This window comes from Argentina silus, assembly GCF_951799395.1.
Source record: "Argentina silus genome assembly, chromosome: 10".
In the NCBI taxonomy this organism is placed as follows: Eukaryota; Metazoa; Chordata; class Actinopteri; order Argentiniformes; family Argentinidae; genus Argentina; species Argentina silus.
The window spans coordinates 267,633-293,578 of NC_139664.1; the positions used below are offsets into that span (position 1 = coordinate 267,633).

At 46.1% G+C, this 25,946-nt stretch overlaps 1 protein-coding gene across 1 annotated transcript in view; it reads left to right on the forward strand.

Moving 5' to 3' along the window:
* sema6cb (semaphorin 6Cb) overlaps positions 1-25,946 on the forward strand; it is a 49,143-nt gene that overhangs the window by 5,050 nt on the left and 18,147 nt on the right. Inside the window, exons 2-15 of the mRNA XM_083678420.1 lie at positions 8,708-8,910; positions 10,514-10,628; positions 11,562-11,619; positions 13,782-13,838; positions 14,530-14,631; positions 16,855-16,945; positions 17,214-17,336; positions 17,655-17,743; positions 17,983-18,200; positions 18,451-18,582; positions 19,167-19,322; positions 19,912-20,085; positions 20,466-20,603; positions 24,401-24,478. Coding sequence (XP_083534546.1) covers positions 8,769-8,910; positions 10,514-10,628; positions 11,562-11,619; positions 13,782-13,838; positions 14,530-14,631; positions 16,855-16,945; positions 17,214-17,336; positions 17,655-17,743; positions 17,983-18,200; positions 18,451-18,582; positions 19,167-19,322; positions 19,912-20,085; positions 20,466-20,603; positions 24,401-24,478 — 1,673 coding nt within the window. The 5' untranslated portion in view covers positions 8,708-8,768. The remainder of the gene's footprint in view (positions 1-8,707; positions 8,911-10,513; positions 10,629-11,561; positions 11,620-13,781; positions 13,839-14,529; positions 14,632-16,854; positions 16,946-17,213; positions 17,337-17,654; positions 17,744-17,982; positions 18,201-18,450; positions 18,583-19,166; positions 19,323-19,911; positions 20,086-20,465; positions 20,604-24,400; positions 24,479-25,946) is intronic.

The window sequence follows — 25,946 nt, forward strand, 5'->3', positions numbered from 1 at the left end:
CAAATGTATTGTTGTAAGTCGCTTTGGATAAAGGCGTCTGCTAAATGCCATAAATGTAAATGTAAAATGTTGATGCAGTCATTTGCTAATTGCATGGTACTACGGCATATGGAGTTGAGTGGTTTGTGTCATTACACAAGTAGCGTTATCAGGGACAGTCCCATTGCCTCATGTCAGATAGCGCGACTCTGTCTGCACTGACCTGTCTCCTATCTTGCAAACAGTCATGGGATTGATCAGAAGTAGTCCATCATATGGTTATCTTGGCTCTAATGTGTAGACTACTTATAACTGAACCAGAATCAGTCTGTCAATTATGTTTTTCTCCAGTAAATGTTTTAGTTACATGACATTGAAACTGGCAAAGGACTTTGGTGGCAAAGGACTTTGATTTCGTTTGAAATGTAGATGGAAAGTACCATAGATTGTTCAATGAGCCAACCAGCTGAGCAAGTCACATTTCACATTGAAACGGGCGCTTTACCCACAGCTGTTCCAACATAGCTGTGCCTACTGTAACTTATTCTAAAAGTGACTTCAAACATCAGAAACTAAAGTTGAGTAGAGTTTCATGGTTTTATTACCGAGGGAGCAGTCCCATAGAAAGCAACGGGAGGGCGCATGAATCTCACAATTAGGATCTATTTTAGCGCGGATGCTCTCAGATCTGAAGATTGGTTCCACATCCTACATGACAGGTCGGTCGAGGCTCTGAGCGTCGCAGAGGAACGACGCCACCTGTCATAAGACATTAGGAACAGTCCATATTCCACTTTCGAAATCTTTATAAAATAATAAATAACTTTTCTGTTTTTTATTTCCACAAAGCACTTCAGCAGTATGTTTCACAAAGTGTACTGCAGCAGTTGATAAAGAGCCTCCCTACCCTCCTCCAAGCTCCCAGGTCTCCTCCTTTTACTCCATTCACAATCCTTTCTCCACGGTGTTAGATACCCAACCACTTTCCCGCCCACCTTTAAACATCCCCGGGGGTAATTTCCTAAGAAGGCCGAGTCACTGTCTATGGTATGGCTCCTGCTGCTGGGTCTACAGGCAGCCAGTTTGAAGTACTGAAATAGAAAGGTAAAAATAGATACACACACACACACACACACAGAGACCTCAACAGAAAAAAAACAACAACACAGACTTCTTTTCTGCCTGAGTCTCGCAGCAGCCGACTCTGGGTATCCAATTATGACGCCCTTGAGGGAATGGCAGTGCTTGGGTTTCTGTCAATACAGGTTCAGGTAGTGTTTCTCAATAACATTTTGAATTATTGATGATAGGGAGATTGAGAGGAGGTGTAGTTAACATTCAGTTTTATGTATGAGGCACACACCAACGAATGGCGGTGAACGTGGAGCTCAAATAACATTGCGCATATTTTTTCCATCATGTTTGATGAGGTGACCCGGGGGCACTAGAAAAGGAAGGAAGGAAGGAAGGGAGGAAGGAAGGAAGGATGAGTCTGAAGGAGATACAGATTGATAGACGGAGAGCAGGGATTTGCCAGTGAATTACAGGCCTCTCCGAAGATGCACCTAAATAATGAACATGAGGCAGACAAATGAAGAGGATGTCATTAGTGCAGGCCGATCCCTCTTTCACTGATAGCCTTTGGTTTTTTTTTTTCTTCAGCAGTAGACACAAAGACGATGGATGACGCTTTCAGCGGTTTTCCCGATCGATCGGAGAACCGTCTCAGTGTCTGTGTCTCGCATAGATCCCTCTCTCTGAAGTCTGGCCAGCTCGCCCACTACGGTGGGGTGCCTTACCGGTTTAGGGCCAGACTAGAGTCAAAGACACTTTTATTAGAGAAGGACACCAGTACACAAGACAGTGGGTGCCAGCTCTCTCACAGGGAATTACTACTATATTGTATATCTGAATCATTACCATCTGTCAACTCTTCTTGATCAGCGCCAGAGTAGCGTTTTTTTGGCATGATTTTCTTTTTTTTTACAGGACTGTAACAGAGTAATCAATAAATTAGACAAATGCCGGAATCATTGTCAAGAATCATTAGAGTAACTTTATATTATGTCATTTTGTGTTTTAAAGGGCTTACATATTGAATATCACATATTCATGGATATAATTGATTTTACTGATTGATTTTACATCACAATTTCATACATTTAATGAATTTTATTTGTAGATTGAAAGAGGTACAAGTAAGAGCTGATGTGCATTTCATAAAAGCATATGTTTTGTTAAAACAAGCGGGGCTTGGCTCAGCCGCGGCTGGGAGAGCAGTCGCTCCTATATTCACACACTTGAGCGCCCAGAATTCGACCGCCCATTATTCACATAACACAATTGTTCTCAATTCAATCATGCCCTTCTGTTGTGTTGTGTTAGTTTTCATATGTAGTTTCGATTGGCTTAGCTGGATGAACATTGTGGATTTAAAAAGTTATTTCAATTATAAAAGTCACATGCACGTGAAAACACACTCAGGAGCTCGTAGTGTTCAGCCATTTGTGTGGCATAGATTCTCTCATGAGATTCTCTCATTAATCATCCATAACCATCCTGACACTTCTTCCTACCAATTGTATTCAGCCCAGAATCATCGCCCTGGGGAAGGTGACGGTAAAAACAGGTGTTAATCCGTGGGGACCTTTCCATGTGGAGGGGGCAGAGGAGGCTGACGTATGGTGACAATCAATGACCACTCTCTCAGGATGACCCATCACTTCGTCTGAACTATGCGGGCGTAGAGGGGATCACAGCATCCCTAGGGGGCAGGCTGAGTGGCATTGTTGGCAGGCAGGGTTCCGACCTCCACTGGCAGACACATCTCACCCTCACGCCACGTAGCCAAGTGTCTTCTGCTGCCCTCTGCATAGGCTACTGCCCAGATAAAGACTCTAAGGATGGACTGCATGACACTGACACCGTCAGTTTGACACGCTAATCCCAGAACTATCGGACGATTGGGACTATGGATTTTTTCTTTGTCGGGCCAACAGAAAAGAGCTAGCCGTCACTCCTACTTGACCCTGCATGCTAATTGAGCTTTCAAAATGTTGTCACAGAGGTCCCCCTTGAGCCGCTCTGAAATAGCTACTGCAGGACCTCTGCAATACTAAATTGCTTCATCTGACATGTTTTTATTCAACAGCCAGTCAAGTTTTCTCCCCTCATCTTGATCAAGTGTCAAGACTTCATTCACATAACTTGAACTGGTCAAAGCTTAGACGATGTTGCAACTCTTAACTCTTAACTCTTGACACCCAACTTTGCAGCACTTCTGCCCTAGAAAGAACATAGACATCCAAAGTAACTAATAAAGTGTTTAAAACTACAGTTAAAGTAGTCTTACCAGCAGGGGCTGTGAACAGCCTAAAGCTTCCCGGCCCTGATGGATGTTAGTGAGCTGGTAGAGGTGCTTTCAAAGACGCTTTAATTGGTGCTAGGCTTAAACTAAGTTAATTTAGGCGCTGCAGTGGGATGAACTCCTACTGCACCACATGTAGCGCTCGTCTGAATCACCCATAGAAATCGCCTCAGTATCCTGCGGGGGCTGTTCCCCAATTATTGCCCAATGCTCCTTGATCCCAATTCCAATTTGCCTTGGCGGCGTCTGTGTGGTTAGCCAGTGGAAATCTAATTAGCGATGTTCCCCTGTCTGAGGGGGTCGCGTAGGGAGTTGTAATGGCCGCCGGGTAGAAGAGTGGCTTGTTGCAAAGCAGTGTCTAACACACAATCTCTACAGGATACTTGAGGACTTGGATAGGTAATATGGGCACACAACTTCCTGAAAACTTCATTTATGTGAGTCAGAGACAGAATCTCACTCTGTGGAGATATATATGGAGGAGCTGGGTTAGGGTTAGCTAACCCTAACCCTAACCCTAACCCTATATCGAGGAGCTGGGGTGAGATGAGACTTAGAGACGCGCTACTGGAAAACTGTGTACAAGCTTCTCTCTGTGGCTAATCGTCGGCCATGTGAGCTGCATCATGGGACAGCGTTCAGATATTGGCGGTCAGATGGACCGGAGGTCAGGGACGATGCGGGCCAGGCTAAACAATGGGATCTTTCATGCCACCAAGTCACGCACAAGATGCATGTCCCGGGTTTGTTCCCCCCCCCCCACCCCCACCACCACCACTACTCCAAGGTCCCATGAAGTTGTTTTGGCATGAACAGAACATTGGTGTGGTATTAGTCAAGCTTGTTTTGTTTATCAGGAAGGGAAGCAAGCTGAGACTCTCAATCCTAGCCTTGAAGATTTAGCTCCTCATCTAAGATTTAGCTCCTCATCTTATTTTTACCTAGTTATCTATTATTTGGCCCAGTTAATCTGTCATGTTACCAAGAATGGATCTCCTAATTTGTGATATCACACAAAATATTAAGAAATGAATCTATGCTGTATGACTGATTTATTGTGTGCTTATTTATTCTGTTCACAGAGCAGTATCTTAGATCTATATTGGACAGAGCAATGGCTGATTTACAGTCATTATCATTGGGTCACTGGATGTAAACAAGCCAAAGCAAAGTCACTGTACAGTAGCTGTAGGAAGAATATTTAGTTTTTGCTTAGATTTAAGTCATTTAGCAGACCACTTTTATCCAAAGCGACTTACATGTGTCATGCGTATGTGTCTAAGGTAAGTTAATCAACTATACATCAGTCATTATTTTTTTTATTTTTTTTTCAGGTAATGTACAGTAGGGTGTTAGGGGGTGGAGAGGTCTGAGGAGGAGGAGCCCAGGTGTAGCCAAAAGAGACGGGTCATTTAGTCTATGGCGGAAGACCAAAACAGACCTCACAGAACCACCCCTCCCAAATGAGAGGAAGAGACACAGAAACATGCCGTCACAGACACATTGTCTGGCCACTGTCCCTACTCATCGCCATGGTGATGTGATAGCCCCCAAAAGAGCCCTGGGTGGGTAATGGTCTGTGGAGAGCAGAGGCTAATGGGGCTAATCGTGTCTGAAATGACAGAAAAGGCCAGGGTCATGCACCCTCATTATGCAACCCAATGTATACCGGGGGGCTCATCTCAATTTCCACTGCCATGGGCCTCTGCGGCGTCCCAATGCTCAGACGTGGGAGGTGAGAGGTGTTTGGTATTCCCCTGGTATGAAAAACAATGAGTGGATTAGGCTGAACCCCAGTTTGACAGTGGTGTTCTGTAAGGACACAGCATATCCGGGGGGATGATTCTGCATTAGGATAATGCAACTATATTGAGTTTGTGAGACAGGTGTTGGGAGAAAATAGACGTCCTCAGAGTAGACAGGGGCATAAAGCAGTTGATCGAGGATAAAATTGGCATTTAGGATTTAATTGTGTCTTTTTATGGAACAGTGGTCCCTGGCCAAAACCGAGGCTGGGTCATAAAGATTGACTCGTGAAAGTTTATGTATGAATGAAAATGGATCCCTTTGTAAAAAATAATACCATGGCCTCTTCCTCCTCTACCCCCCATAATAATACCATGGCCTCTTCCTCCTCTACCCCCCATAATAAAGAGTCCCATTTTCTCATTATTAAGTTTCCAGTTCCACAGTTCTGTGAAAAGCCTTTAAGGAGCAAGACTGAGGACATATCATATAACCACAGAACCAGTACTGTTGGCTAATCCAAATGAATGTCAGATAATCAATGGGACTGCCCCAGCGGCCCACAATCCCTTGCCCTGCTGAGAGGCCCAACTGCCAGTGTCTCCCAGATGGCTTAACAAGTCCAGTTCATTAAAAACAAAACGATTTCAGCCCTCCCATCCAAAACCGAGAACAGAGAGAGAGAGTGTGGGAGGGGATAAGCAGTGGCTTATTTCCCATCGACAGCTGTCAGCGCATCAGAGTCCCCTCTCCAGTCTCCCTGTAGAAAAGGGCGATTGATTAGTGAAAGAAAAACCCACGAGCCTGGAATTCCAAAAGGGTGCTGCATCGTTCACATGTGTACGTGGGAGGGTGTGGTGTGTTTGTAACATTTCAAGTTTTGGCGGGCAGCCTAAGGTGTGGCAGGGGCAGCTGGAGGCTGGGTTTGGGTTTCAGATCATGCCCTTGACACTTTGCGCCGATCCCAGCAAGATGAGGCTGAAGGAATTCCAGGTTGAATAGGCTCCTCGGACGGACACATCACATGATCCCTGCTCCCTGGACCACAATGATGTTTGTAAATACACATCCTGACTGACTGTGGTTAAGGACAAATCATCACTGAAGAATTATTTAGGTCATTTGGGTTCAACAGACCAAATCAGCTAACTTTTTCCATCTTCAATGTGGCTTGGCCATGCCTTTCTTATGTGGACGCATTATGTGCGTTTCTTGCCTTTCTTATGTGGGCAGTTGCTCCACCACGTCAGCCACTTACTCAGTCAGCATGAACAAGTGAACGTGCCTCACAGATCTATGTGATGAGATGTGGTATGATTAATATGCTTATTCTTATGTTGTCGCTGAGCCCTCGATAGAAAGCGGGCCAAATCCCCGCCATCAAAGATCTTAAAGCAAACCCTGGGACAACAATGTCAGCAGCAGATCAGAGGGTTATGTTGGTGTACAGAACGTTACTGTTGCTTTGACTGAATTGGATTACGTTGCGTGGTTCGTCATAGCCTAGCATAACATAGCATATTTCTCCACTCCCTGCTGTGAGGCTTGACTTCACAAACAAGCGACTCATCGGGGTAATAATAAACACGCCAAGAGTTTCATCCTCTCCATGCCTTTGTGTGCATATGTTGAAAATATCTCCAGGCTCGGCATTCAGTGCATCTAGCCTGGTGTTACGTAAGGTCTCGCACGAACTGTGGTTGTCTTGTTGTGCGTGAGTCATCCTTACATTCTCATGGCTTCCTGCCATTAGTGAAAGTACACTGGTCTTGTCGATAACTGATCTCTGCACTCTCTGGAGGGCAGATTACCTCAGGCGTCGGCCCTCCACAGGCATATGGGTTTGAGTGTCACACTCTGCATATTTATGAGATCAGAGAGCCAGTAATGTGAAAAATTCAATATTTACCATTTTGAGTTCATTTAGCATATTTGAATGGTAACTTTACTTTTTAAGCCAAGTTTTCTTTGTAGTTTGTTTTTCTTGCTTTTGTTTTCAAGCATCTGCATAAGCAGCTGCAGCATAAATGTGGGCCCAGATTTAGAGCTTTTACCTCGTAGGCCCCGTGAGCCCATCAGATCATGTACAGTGATCTGAAGGTCAGATGAAAGATTGGGGTGAGATGGGGTGACAGTTGGTTTTCCGAGGACCTGCTGTTTTGTCTGGGCGGGCAGGAAGCCGCCACCACACATCCTGTTTGCTCTAGCTGCCGGCCCCCTCTGAGCTGAAAAGCGGAATCGGCGCGTGAGTCTAATCCATCAGGCGTAATGTCCTCATATATCGTCCAGGCAGGACACACAGGAGGCTGTAATTCATGAAGTAAACAGGACCCAGACACCCCCCCCTCCCCCCCCTCTTCGATTTATGGAACCGTGATCATCGCTTGACCTCATCGCTAAATGCAACCCTCTCCTCTGAATCCAAATGACGAGGCCCGTTATCAATATTGATGGCAGTTCATATCTCTGTTGACTTTGTTTTCTGCTCCCGTTTTAAAACCGGGCGGCTGGGTCTCAATGCTAAACATTACAGTGCATAAGCCTGGCGGCTGCTCAGAGGAAACCCTTGGAGGACACGTTGCCCTTATTAAGTTAACGCCAAGCACAGGTCACAGCGTTTTGGAGTTTTGCTTTAACAAATCCCAGCACCATCCATCTGTCCCCATCCTGTGCCTCGGATATCAAGCAGATATGTAAATTAGCATTTCTAGACAATTGTGTTCTGATGCATTGCTACTGGAGATATTAATAATTCAGAGAGCAGACTACTCAAACTTAATGTCCCACCTTTTGACAGAAGTCACTCCTTGGCTCATCTCGTCGAACAACGTTTTGTTTTGTTCTCCGTCACCAGTGAAACTTGGTGGCTGACGCCTACCCCAGGGTTGGGTGTCATAGCAAACAGAGTGAAACGGTTTCCCCCCCCGAATGGGGGTGATGTTTAATTGTGTTAAGTCACCTGTGAAAGACTAGAGGCTGTGAGTAAATGAGCCAGGTGTCCCAGCAGCCAGGACACTGGTGGCCTCACATATCTCTCTCTCTCTCTCTCTCTCTCTTTCTTTCTTTCTTTCTCTCTCTCTCTCCCCCCCCCCTCTCTCTCTCTCTCTCTCTCTCTCTCTTTCTTTCTTTCTTTCTTTCTCTCTCCCCCCCTCTCTCTCTCTCTCTCTCTCTCTCACTCTCCCTCTCTCTTTCTCTCTCCCTCTCTCTCTTTCCTTCTTTCTCTCTCTCACTCACTCCCTCCTCCCCCCCCCCTCTCTCTCTCTCTTTCTCTCTCTCCATGTCTTTGTACAGATTCCCATCACTGCGATTCAGCCAACACTCAATCACAGTGCCGCACTGGCACCAAGCACTGCATGCTAATGAGAGCTTAGCATGCAACCTCAAAAGTTACAGCAGCTATACCTGGTTATTGATATAATGTAACCTGCACCATGCTGTTGTTGGCGTTTGACAGTTTTAAGACGAGAATAGAGCCAAATGCTAATCAGTTTCGTAGCTAGATTCGCCCACCAGATACAGAGACAATTGATTGTCATGTTGATGATTGCATTGGTCTTATGAGCATCTGTGCGGTACCCATGTTAAGCAGTTTCTTCTTCTTGTCTCCTCTAATAGGTGGTGGCCTGCCTGCTGTTGGCCATGCTGTTCTGGTGAGGTCTGGTGAACCCCTGCCAAGATGAGGCTAGTGCCTGGGTCGCCTCGGCCCCTGCTGGTGGCAGTCCTGGCTCTCGCCCTCGCCGCCATATTACCTCAACTGTCCTCCGGAGCCACGCCCTTCCCCCAAGACTTGGAACCAATCAGCATTGTGGGGAGAGAATGTGAGTGGTGCAAGCCTTTGGTGTTGCAAAAATTCTCCTACTCTAGTAGTTTCTCTTATGGCAGTAAAGTGTACCGGAACGTACAAGCGCCCATAGGGCAGGAGCCTATCTCCTGTTTCTGTAGCAAGAGGCAGTGTTAAGTACACCCGCTGGACAGGACGCTAGTCTGTCGCAGGGTCTTACTACCCCCAATCCATCTCCTTGATGCTGAGTGCCAAGCAGAAAAGCATCGAGTCCCAAATTTAGTATTTGGTGTGAAATACTTTCCCATCTCAGGGCCTACACTCTTAACCCGGCCACTGAATTGGTAATGCAAGTGTCTGCATGGCTGACTCTTCAAATAAATTGTGACCCGTTTGAAGTTCGAAATAAAATAAGGGTATAATAAATACAATAATATATTGGCCACAATGACTATTGACCTCAGTGACACCATTCACAACGTCTGATTGGACCACACGAGGAGCCAATCACTGACACCTAATCAATGAGGAGGTCTGCTCAGGAGGCCCTTGTGGTAAATGTGCTGGCCCATAATTGATTTCAGAGTTGACTGAGACTGTGGTCAGCACTGTAATTGATCTATCCAGAGGAGTGCAACCAAGGCCATTAGCAGATATAGCCACGCTAATAGTCCTATATGTGGAACCCCATCCCAGGTGTAATGAGAGCCATTTGTCAACCCTATTCTAGCAGGTGACAGGGCGTCAGAGCCCCTCACAACTCCCCAGGATGTCCATTATGTATGGTAATACATCCAGGCCCCGTCTGAAGGAAACGGTCTCTCTGGCTCCCTCCTGCTAATTGGAGGGAACTGGGTTAGAGGTTGTTGCGTAGCTCCCGAAAAACTTTAAAGGAAGTGAAAGTGCTGAGGAGTAATTAAAAGCCCCCCGGTCGCCGAGGGGACATTAGGGCAACCGGGATGTCCCCCTCATCCGATTGCGCCGGAGTTTAAATCTTTAAACAGCAAGAGTCTGCTGGTGGAGGAATAGAGGTTTTCTGTGGAGATAGATAGTCATTTCAGATAGTGTGGAGTTTTAAAGGGTGGCTTGCTAATTCAGCAACACCGCCCGGAGGGAGGCCCAGAGCAGTAAATGCAGCAAGATGGACCCTGGAGTTTTTCCAGGCAGATCGATCAGACGTGCTTTTGTTGCAGTGTTTTTGTTTTGTCTAGCCCTTGTGATTCGTTTATGGTCAGACGAACCCTGCCCCCTCCTAGGTTATACAATTAAATGTATTATCAGTAGCCGCACAGCACAGAGTCATGGGATATAATAACAACCACCTGACAAGTGAAACGAAGTGAAATCTCGGGTATCTGTAGCAAATGTTGGGGGAAGGTTGAGGATGCAGAAGGAGAAGATACTGGGCACTCAAAAGTGTACTGCAATCTTTTTCCCCCTCTTTTTCTCACTCACTCTCTCAAATCATCTCTCTTTGTGTGCATGAATACACCCTATTTTCAAAAGACTGCACACACTTGATTTCTTTAGTGTCTGTGGATATGAAGAGGAAGGCATGAAAAATGCTTTTACTTAGATTGGTTAAACACACGGATGAATGAAGCCTCTGACTCTTTCTCTCCTTTCCCCCTCCATCACAGACTCCTACCTGTACCCCAGTTTCCAGGGCCTCATGTCCGACAATGACACAGTGCGACTGGGCCTGGACTTCCAGAGGATGCTCCGGATCAATCACATGCTCTACATCGCAGCCAGGTCAGCCCATTACCCCTCAAACCACCAGCCCGACTCAGACTGCCTTACATTAACTCAGTATTTACTGTACTTCTGAGAATCCCTTTGTAATCAATTTTTCATTGCATCTCTCAACCTTGGCATTGTCAGGTTAATTATCTAAAAGGATTAAGCCCAACCCTCATGAGCCAGTTTCATTACATAAGTTCATTATCTCACTGTTTCTGGCAAGGATGAAACTGCCAGCATATTACTTTGGACAGAAACCGTGTCCGAAAACACTATGGAGAGTCTATGGATTACACTTTCTTATATTTAACTTGATTGGGCAGATACATTATTCAAGCTTTCTAAAGACACGGGTAGAATGTGCAGATCTACAACAACTGGTCCAGTACAATATGCCGATGTTGAAGAGCCTTTTGTTGAATTTCCAATAAGTCTCTCGATTTTAGTCTCTCTTCTCAAGTCAAAGCGGTTACACATTCAAGCAATGCTGAAACTCAATATCCTCATAACCCACACAGTCAACTCATTATCCTCATAACCCACACAGTCAACTCATTATCCTCATAACCCACACAGTCAACTCACTATCCTCATAACCCACACAGTCAACTCACTATCCTCATAACCCACACAGTCAACTCACTATCCTCATAACCCACACAGTCAACTCAACATCCTCATAACCCACACAGTCAACTCAACATCCTCATAACCCACCCAGTCAACTCAACATCCTCATAACCCACACAGTCAACTCATTATCCTCATAACCCACACAGTCAACTGTTGGAGGAACTGGATGCTTGGGTGGAGTATTAGTCTTGGCATATCCCATACCCTTACCTCTTACAAAATCTCAGAGAGCTCTAAGTTGGGTGAGGGTTGATCTGTTTGTTTTTTGGAATCCACACCTTGAACATTAACTGACCTTTTGACCTATTACAGGGACAATGTGTTCGCCATCAATCTCAGCGCCTCCTCTGAGCAGATTGTCCCACAACAGGTAAGCAAACCTCTGTGATGTCATACAAGGTCACCTCGGTTATAAGAACGCTTTGTAATCACTGCTGCTGGCTGGAAGGAAGGACGTTATAGGACAGACTCCACAGAGTATTGTAGTAAGCCAAAAAATAATATTTTTTAGGTACAGTAGCAACATCTTTATAATATGATGGGTCTACTTTACATGTCCTAGTACCACAGTTTTTTTACCTGGAATTGAACTTGACAATATTGGTACTTTCTGGTAACTACCTAAAATTATGTAACGAAATTGGTAACTTCTTGGTAACAACTGGTCCTAAATGGTATTTACCACAGCGCACCCCAAAGTACACTACTGTATAAGTAATTCTTAGGGAATAATTATGTAGTTATGGTAACAGCAGAACTACGTAATTATTACCTAAGAATCATGTAGGTTAGAAGTAACTACTAGATAAAGTGGTGACTGAAGAATCAAGTGTACAAAAAATGTTTTGCTGCTCTTCATGCAAGACGTCTCTTCATGCACGACGTAACTCATCCCACTTGAGACAGATATCCAATAGCTGTCACAGTGTGCACTTCTGGTTTTGAAGTGCTGCGCTCCCCTATCCAAATCTCATTTTTCAAACATGATTGCACTTAAGTAAAAAGCTCTTCAAGACATGGGTTTGTGTTTTCTTGTCGCTGTTGTATTTAGATTTACCATCTACAGCATATTTCCCATAATAAGAGACCCACTTCAGGAACTCCAGTATCAATGAGACCCAACCTACAGTATTGATTTGTATTTGATTGCAGTTGAAGGAAATGAGAATATGATGGATGTAAACATGATCTAGTTTAAAGAGTATCAGTCTGCCTTCTCTACTGTGAAGGTCATGACCTTTGGAGTCACATTGTAGACATGCAAATAACCGCTGTCACCGTCATAACATCATTAATATGAGTCATGTAATCAAAAGCAGAGAGTGCTTCAACATAGATCTTTGCTTACCTTGATTACCTTGCTTCAACCCCCCCCCCCCATACCCCTTAGGGATCTATAAGAGCTGGATAGATATCTAGTCAACAAATTAGAGATCCCCACCAGCATTAGCTTGTCAGAGGGCTAGGGGGAACTATTGCCTTAATGCTGACACCTATATAATCCTTTTAAGATCTTCAAGAGGGAAGCAAAAAGGGCTTGGGGAGGCATTTTCCTCCACTTTGGGGCCTCGCCGGTTTAGCTCTGGCAGCCAGACCGGAGCCTCAGTCTGTGAGGAACGTAGCTCCCCGCACCTTCGCTCCCAGCATCCTCCATGGTGTTGATGAGCATGGCGCTCCCGTAGGGAGGACTGCAAGGTCACTAAATCACCCACTCAGGTGTCAGTGGATCTGGGCTGGTGGGCAGTGCATTAAACCTTCAACCGTGCGACCTTGTTAACAAGTTGATGGATTTCTTCCTATTACTGCCACACTGGGTGGCCATGGCTTTGAAATAAGGAGGCTGAAAGAGACCTGGGGCTGCAGTCCTGTTCTATGCCTTACCCATTACTCCTCTTTGTGCGTTTAAAAGCGTTGGATTTCTTTTACCGTTTTGCATCGGCTAGCAAGAGGGTGTTTTCCTCATAATTGTAGTTATTCAGAGCGACAGCATTCATGTAAAGTAAGTGAATCAACTGTACATCTCAGTCACCGCAAGTACATTCTCCATCCAACACAACAAGTACCAAAAAACAGTCACAATGCTAGACAAAAGAGAAAGGAAAAAGAAGTAGAAGAAAAAAATATACTTCAGAGGGAAGAGCAGAGAATTGGGTCGTAGCCTCTGGCTGGTATCAAGCCTGTCCACTGTCCGGACTTGAATACAAAGCAGTGCCGATTCCCTTTGATTCTATGATCCTCTCGTTTGTCTTATCTGCGCCATAGTGATGCATTGTTGAAGTTCTGATGTATTGTTTGGAAGATGTTACTGTATTGTCGAGGAATGATAATCATTAGTTGCATGCTGACAGCGTTGGGCACACCGCCTCGGGCGTTTGGAGATGTTTGCCTGTTTGTTTGTTTTCAGACGGGGTATTGAAGTTAATGAGATTTTCGTCACAGCTGTCTTCTAATAGCACTTGAATGATTGGGTGCAAAAAAAAAAAAAAAAAAAAAAAGGGTCTTCGCTGACAGTTGGATGTCTGTCCGTTTCAGAAATTGACTTGGAAGACAAAGGATGTGGAGAAATGCACAGTGAGGGGGAAAAACAGCGTGAGTACCACTTCTTTCTTTCTCTCCTTCTGTCTCGTGTATGTCTCTGTCTGTCTCTCTCTCTCTCTCTCCCCCCTCTCCTTCTCTCCTTCTGTCTCGTGTATGTCTCTGTCTGTCTCTCCCCCTCTCTTTTTCTCTCCTCTACTGCCTGTTCTGTCATGTGAGAAGGTGCCACCAGCTATTGTGCAGATTGCTTCTCAAAATCAGCGCCACAGGTATCTCTAGAGACACAGACCCCAGGCTTTGGCATCAGCGCCAGAAAGCGTTAGAGCAGTAGTGAAACTATGGGGATCAGCAGAGGGATTATGGTAATGACAAAAATATTACGTGTGTGTGTGTGTGTGTGTCTCAGCAACATGCTATTCATAATTCAGATTATGATAATGACTAGAGTATAACGTGTGTGTGTGTGTGTGTGTGTGTGTGTGTGTGTGCAACCCTAACCCTAACCCAACCCATGCCTCAGCAACATGCTACTCAGAGTGCAGCTCTGTGCAGTGACACTGCGGCGTGACTGATGGTAGTTAGCATAGTAATTGTAACCCTAAAACCAGCTGTGTGCCTTTGACAGGATGAGTGATGGTAGTTAGTAATTGTGTTAACCCTAAAACCAGCTGTGTGCCTTTGACAGGATGAGTGATGGTAGTTAGTAATTGTGTTAACCCTAAAACCAGCTGTGTGCCTTTGACAGGATGAGTGCTACAACTACATTAAAGTGCTTGTGCCGCGCAATGATGAAACGCTGTTCGCCTGTGGTACCAACGCATTCAACCCCACCTGCCGCAACTACAAGGTATGAAAGCTATTTCAGTTAAAGTTGTGAAAATGACTTGGTTTAAAAGGTGTTGAGTCAATGCGAAATTCGCCTCTGTTTCTGTTATATTTTCTTCTTTTTTTTTTTTTGTTAACTTTTAGTTATCCAGGGAGACACACTGAGACTGAGGTCTCTTTTTTAATGAGGTGTGCCCAGTCTACAATACAAATACGATTTACAAAACAACACTTTAGATATATAACACAATGAAATACAAATACAAGACCCTCGACCTATCTTGCATGTCATCCCTCCTCTCTCTCTCCCATCCTTCCTGTCGATCTCTACTGTCTCTATCCCAATAAAGCAGAAATGCTCTAAAAACATATTTATAAAAAAAAATACAAATACAATACAAAAAACATACATTTTTTTATCAAAACAAGAGCATGCCTCTGTGAGCTGGTCCCTAAGCAAGGACTTCGGAAAATAACTGTATGGGACAAAGTGCTCCAACTTAAGTTCACCCTGAAGATCATTCCTTGTCAGAAATCATGTGGTCTGGATTGTTTCTGCACAGACCCCTATGTGTCTGTAGATTGCAGAACAACTTCAAAGGAGTGACGTCAGGCTTGTTGTTGATGGAGTCACATGTTTACTTAACAGAGGACTTAGCGATCTGTTGACTGAACACAGATCCCTGTTGATGTTGCCAATAACCAAACACCAGCAGAAGGGAAAATCTGAGGGATAAACTCGGCCGCGAATGATTTGAGATAAACGCCATCTTTAGAGGGACATGGGGGCAGAGAGAGAGAGAGGGAGAGAAGAAAAGAAAGAAAGAAAGAAAGAAAGAGAGAGAGAGAGAGAAGAACATGCCAGGAAACTCGATTCAGAATCCCAGGGGGACCAATACTTTTGTTCCATGGAACAACTCACGCCACGAAGTCTCCTTCGCTATCTGACTGTTAAAATGATTAATAATGCAAAGGGTGCCAGAAAGAGCTGTCAGCTAAGTGAAAACGTACGCTTGGAAAAATACCCGTACGGTAATCGCAACAACAGTGGTGCAGATAGACCTGTGCTGTCTGAACTTCAGTTGGACAGAATAAATTTGAAAGTCTGGATGAGCTGACCAGATGACATCACAGTCCTGAGCCATGATTCACGGTCATGTGATGCTTTTCCGAATCACAGGGGGAACGTAACGTCTGCAGTCGGTAAATCTAACCGTGCGGGGAGACGTCACTGGGGAGCCAGCCAACTTAAATCTGCACAGACCGAGGCAGAGACTGCAGCATTGTTTCCTCCATAGACTCCCTATGGAAGACTCTGAAAGACTCTGATTTACACTTCTATGCATAACGGATGCATCCGCTCTCTTTCTCTCTCTCTCTCTTTCTCTTGCCGTCCGCCCGCTCTAGAGAAAGCAGAGACAACGATGGCTGCTCTGAGAACTAGGAATAGCGTGAGGAAGTGTGAATCATTAGTTCTCATCCTCAGAACGTTAGAACAACGTTATCAGACCTTCTTTTTATCTCACATGTGTTTGTGCCCACGAGCAGTAGTGACAGAGCCTCATACCCACACAAACACCCGCGTTAACGGGCTGTCGCCACGCGTGGTGTGAAGGCAGCTGTTTGCCGGAGCGTGTAGAAGCTGCAGAGTATGACCTCCCCTTCGGGTCGAAGGCAGCATTCACACTCACAGTATTGTCAGAGCCGAGGTTTACAACCTTGTTAACGGTGGGGCAGGAATAGCTGCTGAAGATCTGTGGTCAGGAGGCAGCCTACTGTACCCTCGGTGCCTTTATGACACAACAGTTACTCCTAAAACTCCATGTTTAACCTCGCTGAGGTAAAGTGCATCAAATTAAATTAATCTTTTATAGTGCATCCACTATTTTTTCTTCAAAGGGGTTTGATTAGGTACATTCTGCCATCACTTTACAGGGTGAGTCTCTCATGGCTTTGCAGGGATCAGAAACGCTAAAATGATAAGAGAACTCTTCAGTTAATGATGAATAGATTTTGCAGTGGGAGGACAATGGTGACCTCAAACATTTACAACTGCACAAATGCATTTGTTTCAGAGCGTATATTTACAATAGAAGCTTTGTTTCATTTAAACGTTGTTTTGAATTGCATTTGCAAATTGCATTGCGTTAGGATTACATTCCTATAAATAGCTATAACCCCCCCCCCCCTCTCTCTCTCTCTCTGTCTTGCCCTCCCCCCCCCTCCCACCTTCCCCCCTTCCCAGATGTCAACATTGGAGCAAGATGGGGAGGAGGTGGTGGGCCAGGCACGCTGTCCCTTCGAGTCGCGCCAGTCCAATGTTGGCCTCTTCGCTGGTGAGTGTGTGTGGGCAGAGGGACGTGTCAGCTGGGGCAGAGAGCAACACGATAGCTCAACCTGGACCACAATCTTGCCAATTTTCCGGTGACATTTACACAAAGTTCACACGGGTGTTGCTGAGGGTTGCACAGCCCTCTACATCTGTTCCTCTGTCTCTCAAAGGTTGATGAAATTCGAGTGTGACCAAAAATATCTACTGAGATCAATGGGTTTTTCATTGGTGTTGTAACTGGAAAAAATGGATTCTGCTTTGTTCTTCCCCAGGTGGCGATTTCTATTCAGCCACCATGACAGACTTCTTGGCCAGTGATGCCGTGATCTACCGTAGTCTCGGAGAAAGCAGCCCTGTCCTGCGCACCGTGAAGTATGACTCCAAGTGGCTAAGAGGTGAGCTCCTAACCTTTGAACTCCCACGAGCGCCTGACCTTTGACCTCCCATTGGAATTACATATATTTATATGCTATTCATGTCTTAGCATTGGTGATAGAAAGCTGTTTATCCCAAATCTTTGTTTTGCATTGTCAAATACCATTATTGTGCTTGTGTATTACATGGACATAGCTTGTATGCTACGTATTTATAGACGTGACTCATCCTACAACAATATGTGGGTTTCCTACTGTATCAAACACTCACACAGGCATTGTTGTGAATATCAGGTCATGCTGTGTTACTCTGTCATATTTCTCCTCTTGTCTCCCCAGAGCCTCATTTCCTGCATGCGATTGAGTACGGGAACTACGTGTACTTTTTCTTCAGTGAGATTGCAGTAGAGTACACCACACTTGGCAAGGTGAGAGAGTTGTAATTCAAGACCACAGAAAATTGGTCCTGGACTTGTGTGAAACAATGCCATATCGCTGTATGTTTTGGTCCTTGCACAAAGCCCTGTAGCAATGGACAATAACTCAAGACAGCCCATAAGACATAGCTATGTCATAACAAAGTCCCTATTGGTCATTGGTAAATATTAACCTTATGAATATGACAATGTTTATAAAACCTTTGCCCCAACCTCTGTCCTCTCCTCAGGTGGTGTTCTCCAGAGTGGCTCGTGTATGTAAGAATGACAACGGAGGTTCTCCCAGGGTTCTAGAACGTTACTGGACATCGTTCCTCAAGGCCCGGCTCAACTGCTCGGTCCCGGGCGACTCCTTCTTCTACTTTGACGTCCTGCAGTCGCTGACCAACGTGCTCCAGATCAACCACAGGCCGGCCGTGCTGGGGGTCTTCACCACTCAGGCCAACAGGTCAGCCAGCCCACCAGGGGGCAGCATCATAGATTGCAGATATTCTGATATGAGCTGTTATTGTGGAAAATGCTGCTGAGTCATAAGAGATCGCAGAGATGCATTGTTATAATGTCGTATCTGTTCACTCTGAGCAGTTTGTTGTTTGAGAGAAGAAGGAAAAGGATGTCTGCTCAGAAGATAGGATCCAATCTAGACTAAGATTGAAGGGCTTTTCAGTGACCAGAATGTCTTTCAATGTTCCCCTTAGTATCACCGGCTCGGCAGTGTGTGCCTTCTACATGGACGACATCGAGAAGGCCTTCAACGGGAAGTTCAAAGAACAGAAGAACAGCGAGTCTGCCTGGACACCAGTCCCTGAGGAGCAGGTGCCCAAGCCCAGGTAAGGTTGTGACACCCTCCGTCCGACCATAGAAAAGGGTTACAGTGTTTGTACCAAAACAAAAGTTTGCACCTGTTGTTTTTTAATGGATGATAGAATGAAAACATACTTTTAAAAGTAATAATAAGACACTTTTTTTATTTAACACACACTTTGGGAACACTTTGTTTTAGTAAACACATATTAGGCACTCATTTGCAGCCTATGAGTGTTCGCTTTCTACCTAGCCCCTCAAGACACCCCCCTCCCACCACACACACACACACACACACACACACACACACACACACACACACACAACAATGTTATTGGGGGCAAGGTTGGCCTTTCGGTTAGGGAGGGTGTGACCCCTAGGTCACTGGTTCAATCCCCAGATTTGAGCCTGTGATTGGAGAGCTGTGTTCTAACTGGCCAGCTACTACATGAGAATAAGAAAACACTGAATAAAGACCTAATTAATGGCTAGTAATACCCCAAAATGTCCTAATGTAGCTTCTTCTTAAATACTTACAAGCTACAAATTAGTGCTCCCCATGCTAAAGTGTTACCAACATTGCTTTTGCCCATTCCTCCGTGCCCCTCAGACCAGGCTGCTGTGCTGGTGATGGTTCTGCTGCCGCCTACAAGTCCTCCACCACCTTCCCTGATGACACCCTGACCTTCATCAAGTCTTACCCCCTCATGGACGAGGCGGTGCCCTCCGTCAATGACCGGCCCTGCTTCACCCGTACCACAAGCAGGTTGGATGGATGGATGGATGGATGGATGGATGAACAGTCACAAACAAACAAACACAGACAGACAGACAGACAGACAGACAGACAGACAGACAGACAGACAGATATGGGTAGGTCAATGCTCAACTTATCTCTAGAGTGAAATTACCTATCCAACCCCCCCCCGACCCCCAACTGGCTCCCCCTGCTGTGACTTAGGTTGTGAAGCCGAACGAGGCTGACAACCAAGCAGGCGGCTTCATGGAGCGGAGGGTAGTCCGTTCTGTCTCACATCTGCCTGCAAACATCACATCTGCTTCATAACTCCCCGGAGAGGAACAGAGTAACTGAAGTCTAACGATAATGATACATCACGGCCTAACATCAAGCCATTGATTTATTGTAGTGACATTCTAACACGCCAACTTGTGTGGGACTGAGAGATGGTTTAGTAGTGCTAAACAGTCGTTGGCATGGGCGTATTACACAGGGTTATATTATGTATGCAGCCCACGTACAAATTCAAATTTTTAGCTGCTTTGTCTATCCATCGTAAACTTCGGGTGTATATGTATTTCTGATCATCATTCCCCTATTCTTCTTTTCCGTTCAGGTTCAAGTTGACCCAGATTGCTGTGGACACGTCAGCCGGGCCTTACAAGAACCACACTGTGCTGTTCCTGGGCGCAGAGAACGGCCGGGTTCTGAAGATCCTGGCCAGCACCCACCCGAACGCCTCCTTCAGCACCCAACTTCTGGAGGACCTCGACGTCTACAACCCCACCAAGTGAGCTTCTTGTCTCTCTTCTCAAGCCTGCCCATTAGTCTCTCATTACGCCATCCTTCCTAGCTTCCTTCTCATTGGAGGACAACATCCGAGGTTCCTCCCTTTTTAGATGTCCTCCTCCAACCCTTTTGGAGAAGGAGACAAGGAGAGAGGATGTGAGGTTGCAAGGAATAGAGCAAAGGCAACCTTTGAGTCACACCCAGTACAGCTTGAAGGGATGTTTGCCTTGTACAGCTTGCCAGTTCTTATTCACATGAACTCCTCGCCCACGAAAGAAAAACTATAAAAAATTCATGCATGCACACTATGCTGTGATGTTGCTGTCACCGTTCCTCTGTGTTGTTTTCTGAAATAGCCAGTGGTCTTTGCTCGGTCCCTAGATGTAATGTCCGTGGTGAAGACAGGAGGATCCTGGGGTTGGAGCTGGACCGGGACCATCATGCCCTGTTTGTGGCCTTCTCCAGCTGTGTCATCCGAGTCCCCCTGAGTCGCTGTGCCGACTTCGGCTCCTGCAAGAAGTGAGTGTCACTCTGTTTATAGAGCTGTTAGTAACAGCAGTGGTAACTGTTACTACATGTGTTACTACATATGTTCTCACTGTCGTGGAACTCTGATGTATCTGTTACTTTGCACCCAGTTGTGTCCCTTGGGGCTACTATGGTGATGTGTAGTTATAGTTATACCATTTCTTTGCCATTTGTTTGTCAATTTCGAAATGTGAATATATTGTATGTAATAGGAAATATATACAAACAAAAAAAGTGTATCTTATAGACTTGAAGATACTGACTTTGTTGTTGCACGGCTGGGCGGGAGAGGTTCCATTGCAGTTACAGTTACTTACAGTCAGAGTTCCTTTTGTTTTGTCAGCCCTGTTGTTGTCGGAGCAAATGTACTGTACTCTTGAATCTCATGTTCTATTTTGGGGTTGTGAGGAATGTTACCCCTCACTTACCCCCTCCTCCCACCCTCTCCTCCCACCCTCTCCTCCAACCTCTCGAGAAAAGATTTGTATTAAATAGGAACAGGGACGCGTATCCCCCCATAGCATGCTAAACCCTCATTGGGTTAGGGTTAGGGTTAGGGACGCGTATCCCCCCATAGCATGCTAAACCCTCATTGCGGGCCCAGGAAAACGCTCAGCAGCGTTTACGCACAAATTGGAACCAGCTGATTGGCTGAGAGCCAAGTGTGGCCAGCGCTTCAGCCCAGAGGAGGAGAAAGGGGATAGGGCCTGTCTCACTTTGGAAGGGCTTAGAGCGCCTGCTTCTCTGGATCCTTTAGAACCTGCACCAGCGCACCTCATCCAGGGATTAGGGGCCCCTTAAGCCCCATCATGCCTTGCAAGGGGTCAGGTGTCAGCTCCATATCCCACTCTTCACGCAGACCCATCTGTCTACCTCCAAATGAGGTTTGGTCTCTCTCTCTCTCTCTCTCTCACCTTCTCCCCCCCTCCTTCCGTCCTCCCCTTTTGCTGTAGCCTCTATCTTTCACAGAAGCAAAAGTAGGTTTTCTATCTCACACTCCTCAGCTCCTGCGGCTGCTGCTGTTGCTATTAAGGTTTGAGAAATTGCAATGTTTCGGACAGCGGCCGGCAACACATTGAATGAGACAGGGATTCGAGAAAGATGGTGAAATGGGGAAAGGTGAAATGGTGAAGTAGAGAAAGAGAAACATTGCCTCAAGAAATCCTCCACCCACTCATACGGACGGGCATACAGTGTTTTTTTTTTTCAACATATACTGTATTTTTCCCCTCCTTCAGTTACAAAAACAGATATCAGCATAAGCATCTGTTTCGACTCATAGCAACTTTCTCTTGTCTTGTGACTCAGCTTGGTGACCTGTGTTGATATACAGACAGAGCCAGGAGTCATGTAGATCTGCCTCAACCCCAAAGCTCAAGGTGGATATTTTTCAGTATGCCAGGACACTGACAGACCACCACGGGGGATAGGCCACAGAGGCAGGAGAGATCCTGCCTCCGTAAAGTACCCTAACGGATGGTCCCATAGTGCTTATGGCTGGGAGGCACACCTGTGTTTTTCATCATGTTCTGACAGGCACTGAGGACAGAGCCAAAGGGGTTGTATCAGGTCTTCCTAAAAATACAAGGTCCATTACCTTTGACATGTTGTCAATGGCGGCAGCCCTCCACTTCCCTCCTCCCACCTCCCTGCACCTACTGTACCAGCACAGAGAACACTGTGGTCCTAACCATGCTGGGCTTGGTCTCCTCCACAGCGGGTCCCCCCCTGCTGGCCTGTCAGCTCGGCTGTGTCACCACGTCCACCAGACTGCCTCTGGCTACACCTGGGGGCTGTCACCAAAGACTGTTGTCTGCCGCCTCACAGAGCGACAGCCGGTCAAACTATACTGCTATAGCAGCTGTCTCTCTCCCTGTCTCTCTCTCTCTCTCTCCCTGTCTCTCTCTCTCCCTGTCTCTCTCTCTCTCTCTCCCTGTCTCTCCCTGTCTCTCTCTCCCTGTCTCTCTCTCTCCCTGTCTCTCTCTCTCCCTGTCTCTCTCTCTCTCTCTCTCTCCCTGTCTCTCTCTCTCCCTGTCTCTCTCTCTCTCTCTCCCTGTCTCTCTCTCTCTCTCTCCCTGTCTCTCTCTCTCTCTCTCCCTGTCTCTCTCTCTCCCTGTCTCTCTCTCTCTCTCTCCCTGTCTCTCTCTCTCTCTCTCTCTCTCCCTCTCTCTCCCTCTCCCTGTCTCTCTCTCTCCCTGTCTCTCTCTCTCTCTCTCTCCCTCTCTCTCCCTGTCTCTCTCTCTCCCTGTCTCTCTCTGTCTCTCTCTCTCTCTCTCTCTCTCTCTCTCTCTCTCCCTGTCTCTCTCTCTCTCTCTCTCTCTCTCTCTCTCTCCCTCTCTCTCCCTGTCTCTCTCTCTCCCTGTCTCTCTCTCTCTCCCTCTCTCTCCCTGTCTCTCTCTCTCTCTCCCTCTCTCTCCCTGTCTCTCTCTCTCCCTGTCTCTCTCTGTCTCTCTCTCTCTGTCTCTCTCTCTCTCTCTCTCTCCCTCTCTCTCCCTGTCTCTCTCTCTCCCTGTCTCTCTCTGTCTCTCTCTGTCTCTCTCTCTCTCTCTCTCTCTCCCTCTGTCCCTCTCTCTCTCTCTCTCCCTCTCTCTCCCTGTCTCTCTCTCTCCCTGTCTCTCTCTGTCTCTCTCTCTCTCTCTCCCTCTCTCTCCCTGTCTCTCTCTGTCTCTCTCTCTCTCTCTCTCTCTCTCTCCCTCTGTCCCTCTCTCTCTCTCTCTTGTATAGCTACGAGCTAGGCTCACACGTCAGTTGAGAATGGTAACATGGTAACACTTCACATTACGTCGCCCCCTGTAGCTACGTTAAAGCTGTCAGTTACATTGAGTAACACCATATGTGTGTTGTTACACATTATTAGGTAATTGCCTGGCATATGGAGTGGAGCAGTTTGGTGTTGATTGCACAAGTGAAGTAAGGAACCGTGACAAACTGCACAACTCCTCTACCATGCAAATCACAAAGCAACTGCAGATGTCTTACTCTATGTCGTGGCATGTTATTACAATGTTATTACAATGTTGTTACTAGAGTAATTCAACTTACTACATGGGTATAGATAGAGACAAGTTGAGGTGGAATGACGGCCTGTCTCTTCCGGTCTGATATATATTTAAGTGTAATATTCCCTTTGATATAAGCCTAGATGTTGCATTCTGTTGAGATCTATATATGTACAGTACCAGTCAAAAGTTTGGACACACCTTGCCAAGAGTGTACAAAGCTGTCATCAAAGCAAAAGGCGGCTACTTTGAAGAATCTAAAATATAAACCATATTCTGCTTTTTTGTTTACTACATAATTCCATTTGTGTTCCTTCATAGTTCATCTACAATGTAGAAAAGCTTGACAGCCCCGGAGTGTTGATAGGTGAATAGATGTCCCCAGATGTCACATCAGGTCGCAAGGGTCCTCATTAAAACTTTTATTGTCCTTGCAGTTGTTACTTTTGAAACATTTCTTTTTTCTCTTTGATGCTTACAACCTCTCCGCCAGTCCACCAGTGTGTTATGCTGTTGTTTACCCATGTGGGTTTGTACACTCAGGATTGGGACATCTTGTGAATAACAATGAATGCAAGTTCATTAGTGTGGTTTAGCTCAATGGCGACTGTGCTTGTGCAACAATTGGTGCTGAAGCAGATGTGCCTCACTGGTGTATTTCGGTGTGAATGAAGCAGCGTTGCTAGCCAGCACATCTGGTGACAGTCGACACATTCTTCACACACAGTGCCCTGACTGACTGTCTGACTGTCTGACTGTCTGTCTGTCTGTTTCCTCTCTGTCTCACAGGAGCTGCCTGTCCTCGCGGGACCCCTACTGTGTCTGGCTGAGGTCGGGGAGCTGTGCCACGGTGGCGCCCGGGTTCAAGTGAGTCACACACAACCGCCACAATAGGACCACATTGCTTAACAACTTTCAGGAGAAAGGAGGCTCCTGTTAAAGAATCCCGTCTCCCAATCCCGATTCCCAAACCCACGCTTAGACCCCCTACCACTTGGTCGCTCATGAGCTCCCAATATGTGAAGCTCGAGTCATGTGTACTACTGAGCCTTTGAGTACCGTATGTACCAGGAAAAATACTATTTCACCAACAATGTGTCGACACAAAAGAACATAATTTCCGTATAGAAGACCATGTACTAAAACATACAGCAAGCAATGAAATAGAGAGAGAGAACTAGTCGCATGCCTCTGCGTAGACCACGGTCTTTCAATAATCCATACCTAATCAAGAGTTTGACTGGCCTGTGTTGTCAAGGTGATAAATATGGGCCTCTAAATCCCACCAAAACATTGGTCTGTCGCCTCCAGCTCACATATGGAACATGCATCCATCTTGTTTATTTCTAAGTGGCGGACATACGTCACGCCTGCGATCACTCTGAAATTAAACCCCTGAGATCTGGATTTCGAGGGGTGGCGTGGTTAGGCACGTCAGTCATCGGGGATAGAACTGAGAGCCATCGATCAGAATGACCTCAATGTAATTTACTTATCCATTCCTATGAACTGGAAGGGAGCCATTTGACACTTAGAGATATTGACCGGGCAGCCAAAGTTTGTGTGTGTATATGTGTATATGTGTATGCATGTGTGTATGTGTGTGTGTGTGTGTGTGTGCAAGCAAAAGGCCAATCAATCTCATTCCAAACCACCTCCCCCCTCCCCGCACCCCGACCCACTGTCTTTCTCTTTCTGCCCTGTTGCATGGAATCGAAAGTAATGTTCAGCTGGGTGGGTTTCAATCACATTGTGTGTACGACTGTACCAGACAGAGAGTGAGGAGGGGGGGGCTAGAGAGAGGGGGAGAGAGAGAGAGGGGGGGGGGGGGGGGGTGAGAGAGAGAGGGGGGGAGGGGGAAGGGGGGAGACGCCAAAGGTGGTAAAAGGCACTATTTCTCCACCTGTGTTGACATCTGACACTCAGGGACTCTGCGTCGCTGTTTCTCTGATGGACAACTTGGCCCTGAATCACTGCTTTAGGGATTTGCCTTCGCGAACGTGGGCTATAAACTTAGTGTGTGGAAGTGGAAAGCGACATCACAGCAAAGGTCCACTGTCCAAACACTCCTATCGACTGCTGCAAATGGATTATTTTGATGTGTGAACGCAGAGGGCTTGAATCACTGCATATCCTTTGCTTGGCCACCCATATGCATTATTTGCCATACCTTCTCACAGTCAGAGGCTAATGGAATTTTTTGAAGAGAGTATGTGTGTGTCTTCATGCATGTGTGTGTTTGTGTAGGCGTGTGTGCGTGTGTGTGTGTGCACTACTTGTGTGTGTGTGCACTACTTGTGTGTGTGTGTGTGTGTGTGTGTGTGTGTGTGTGTGT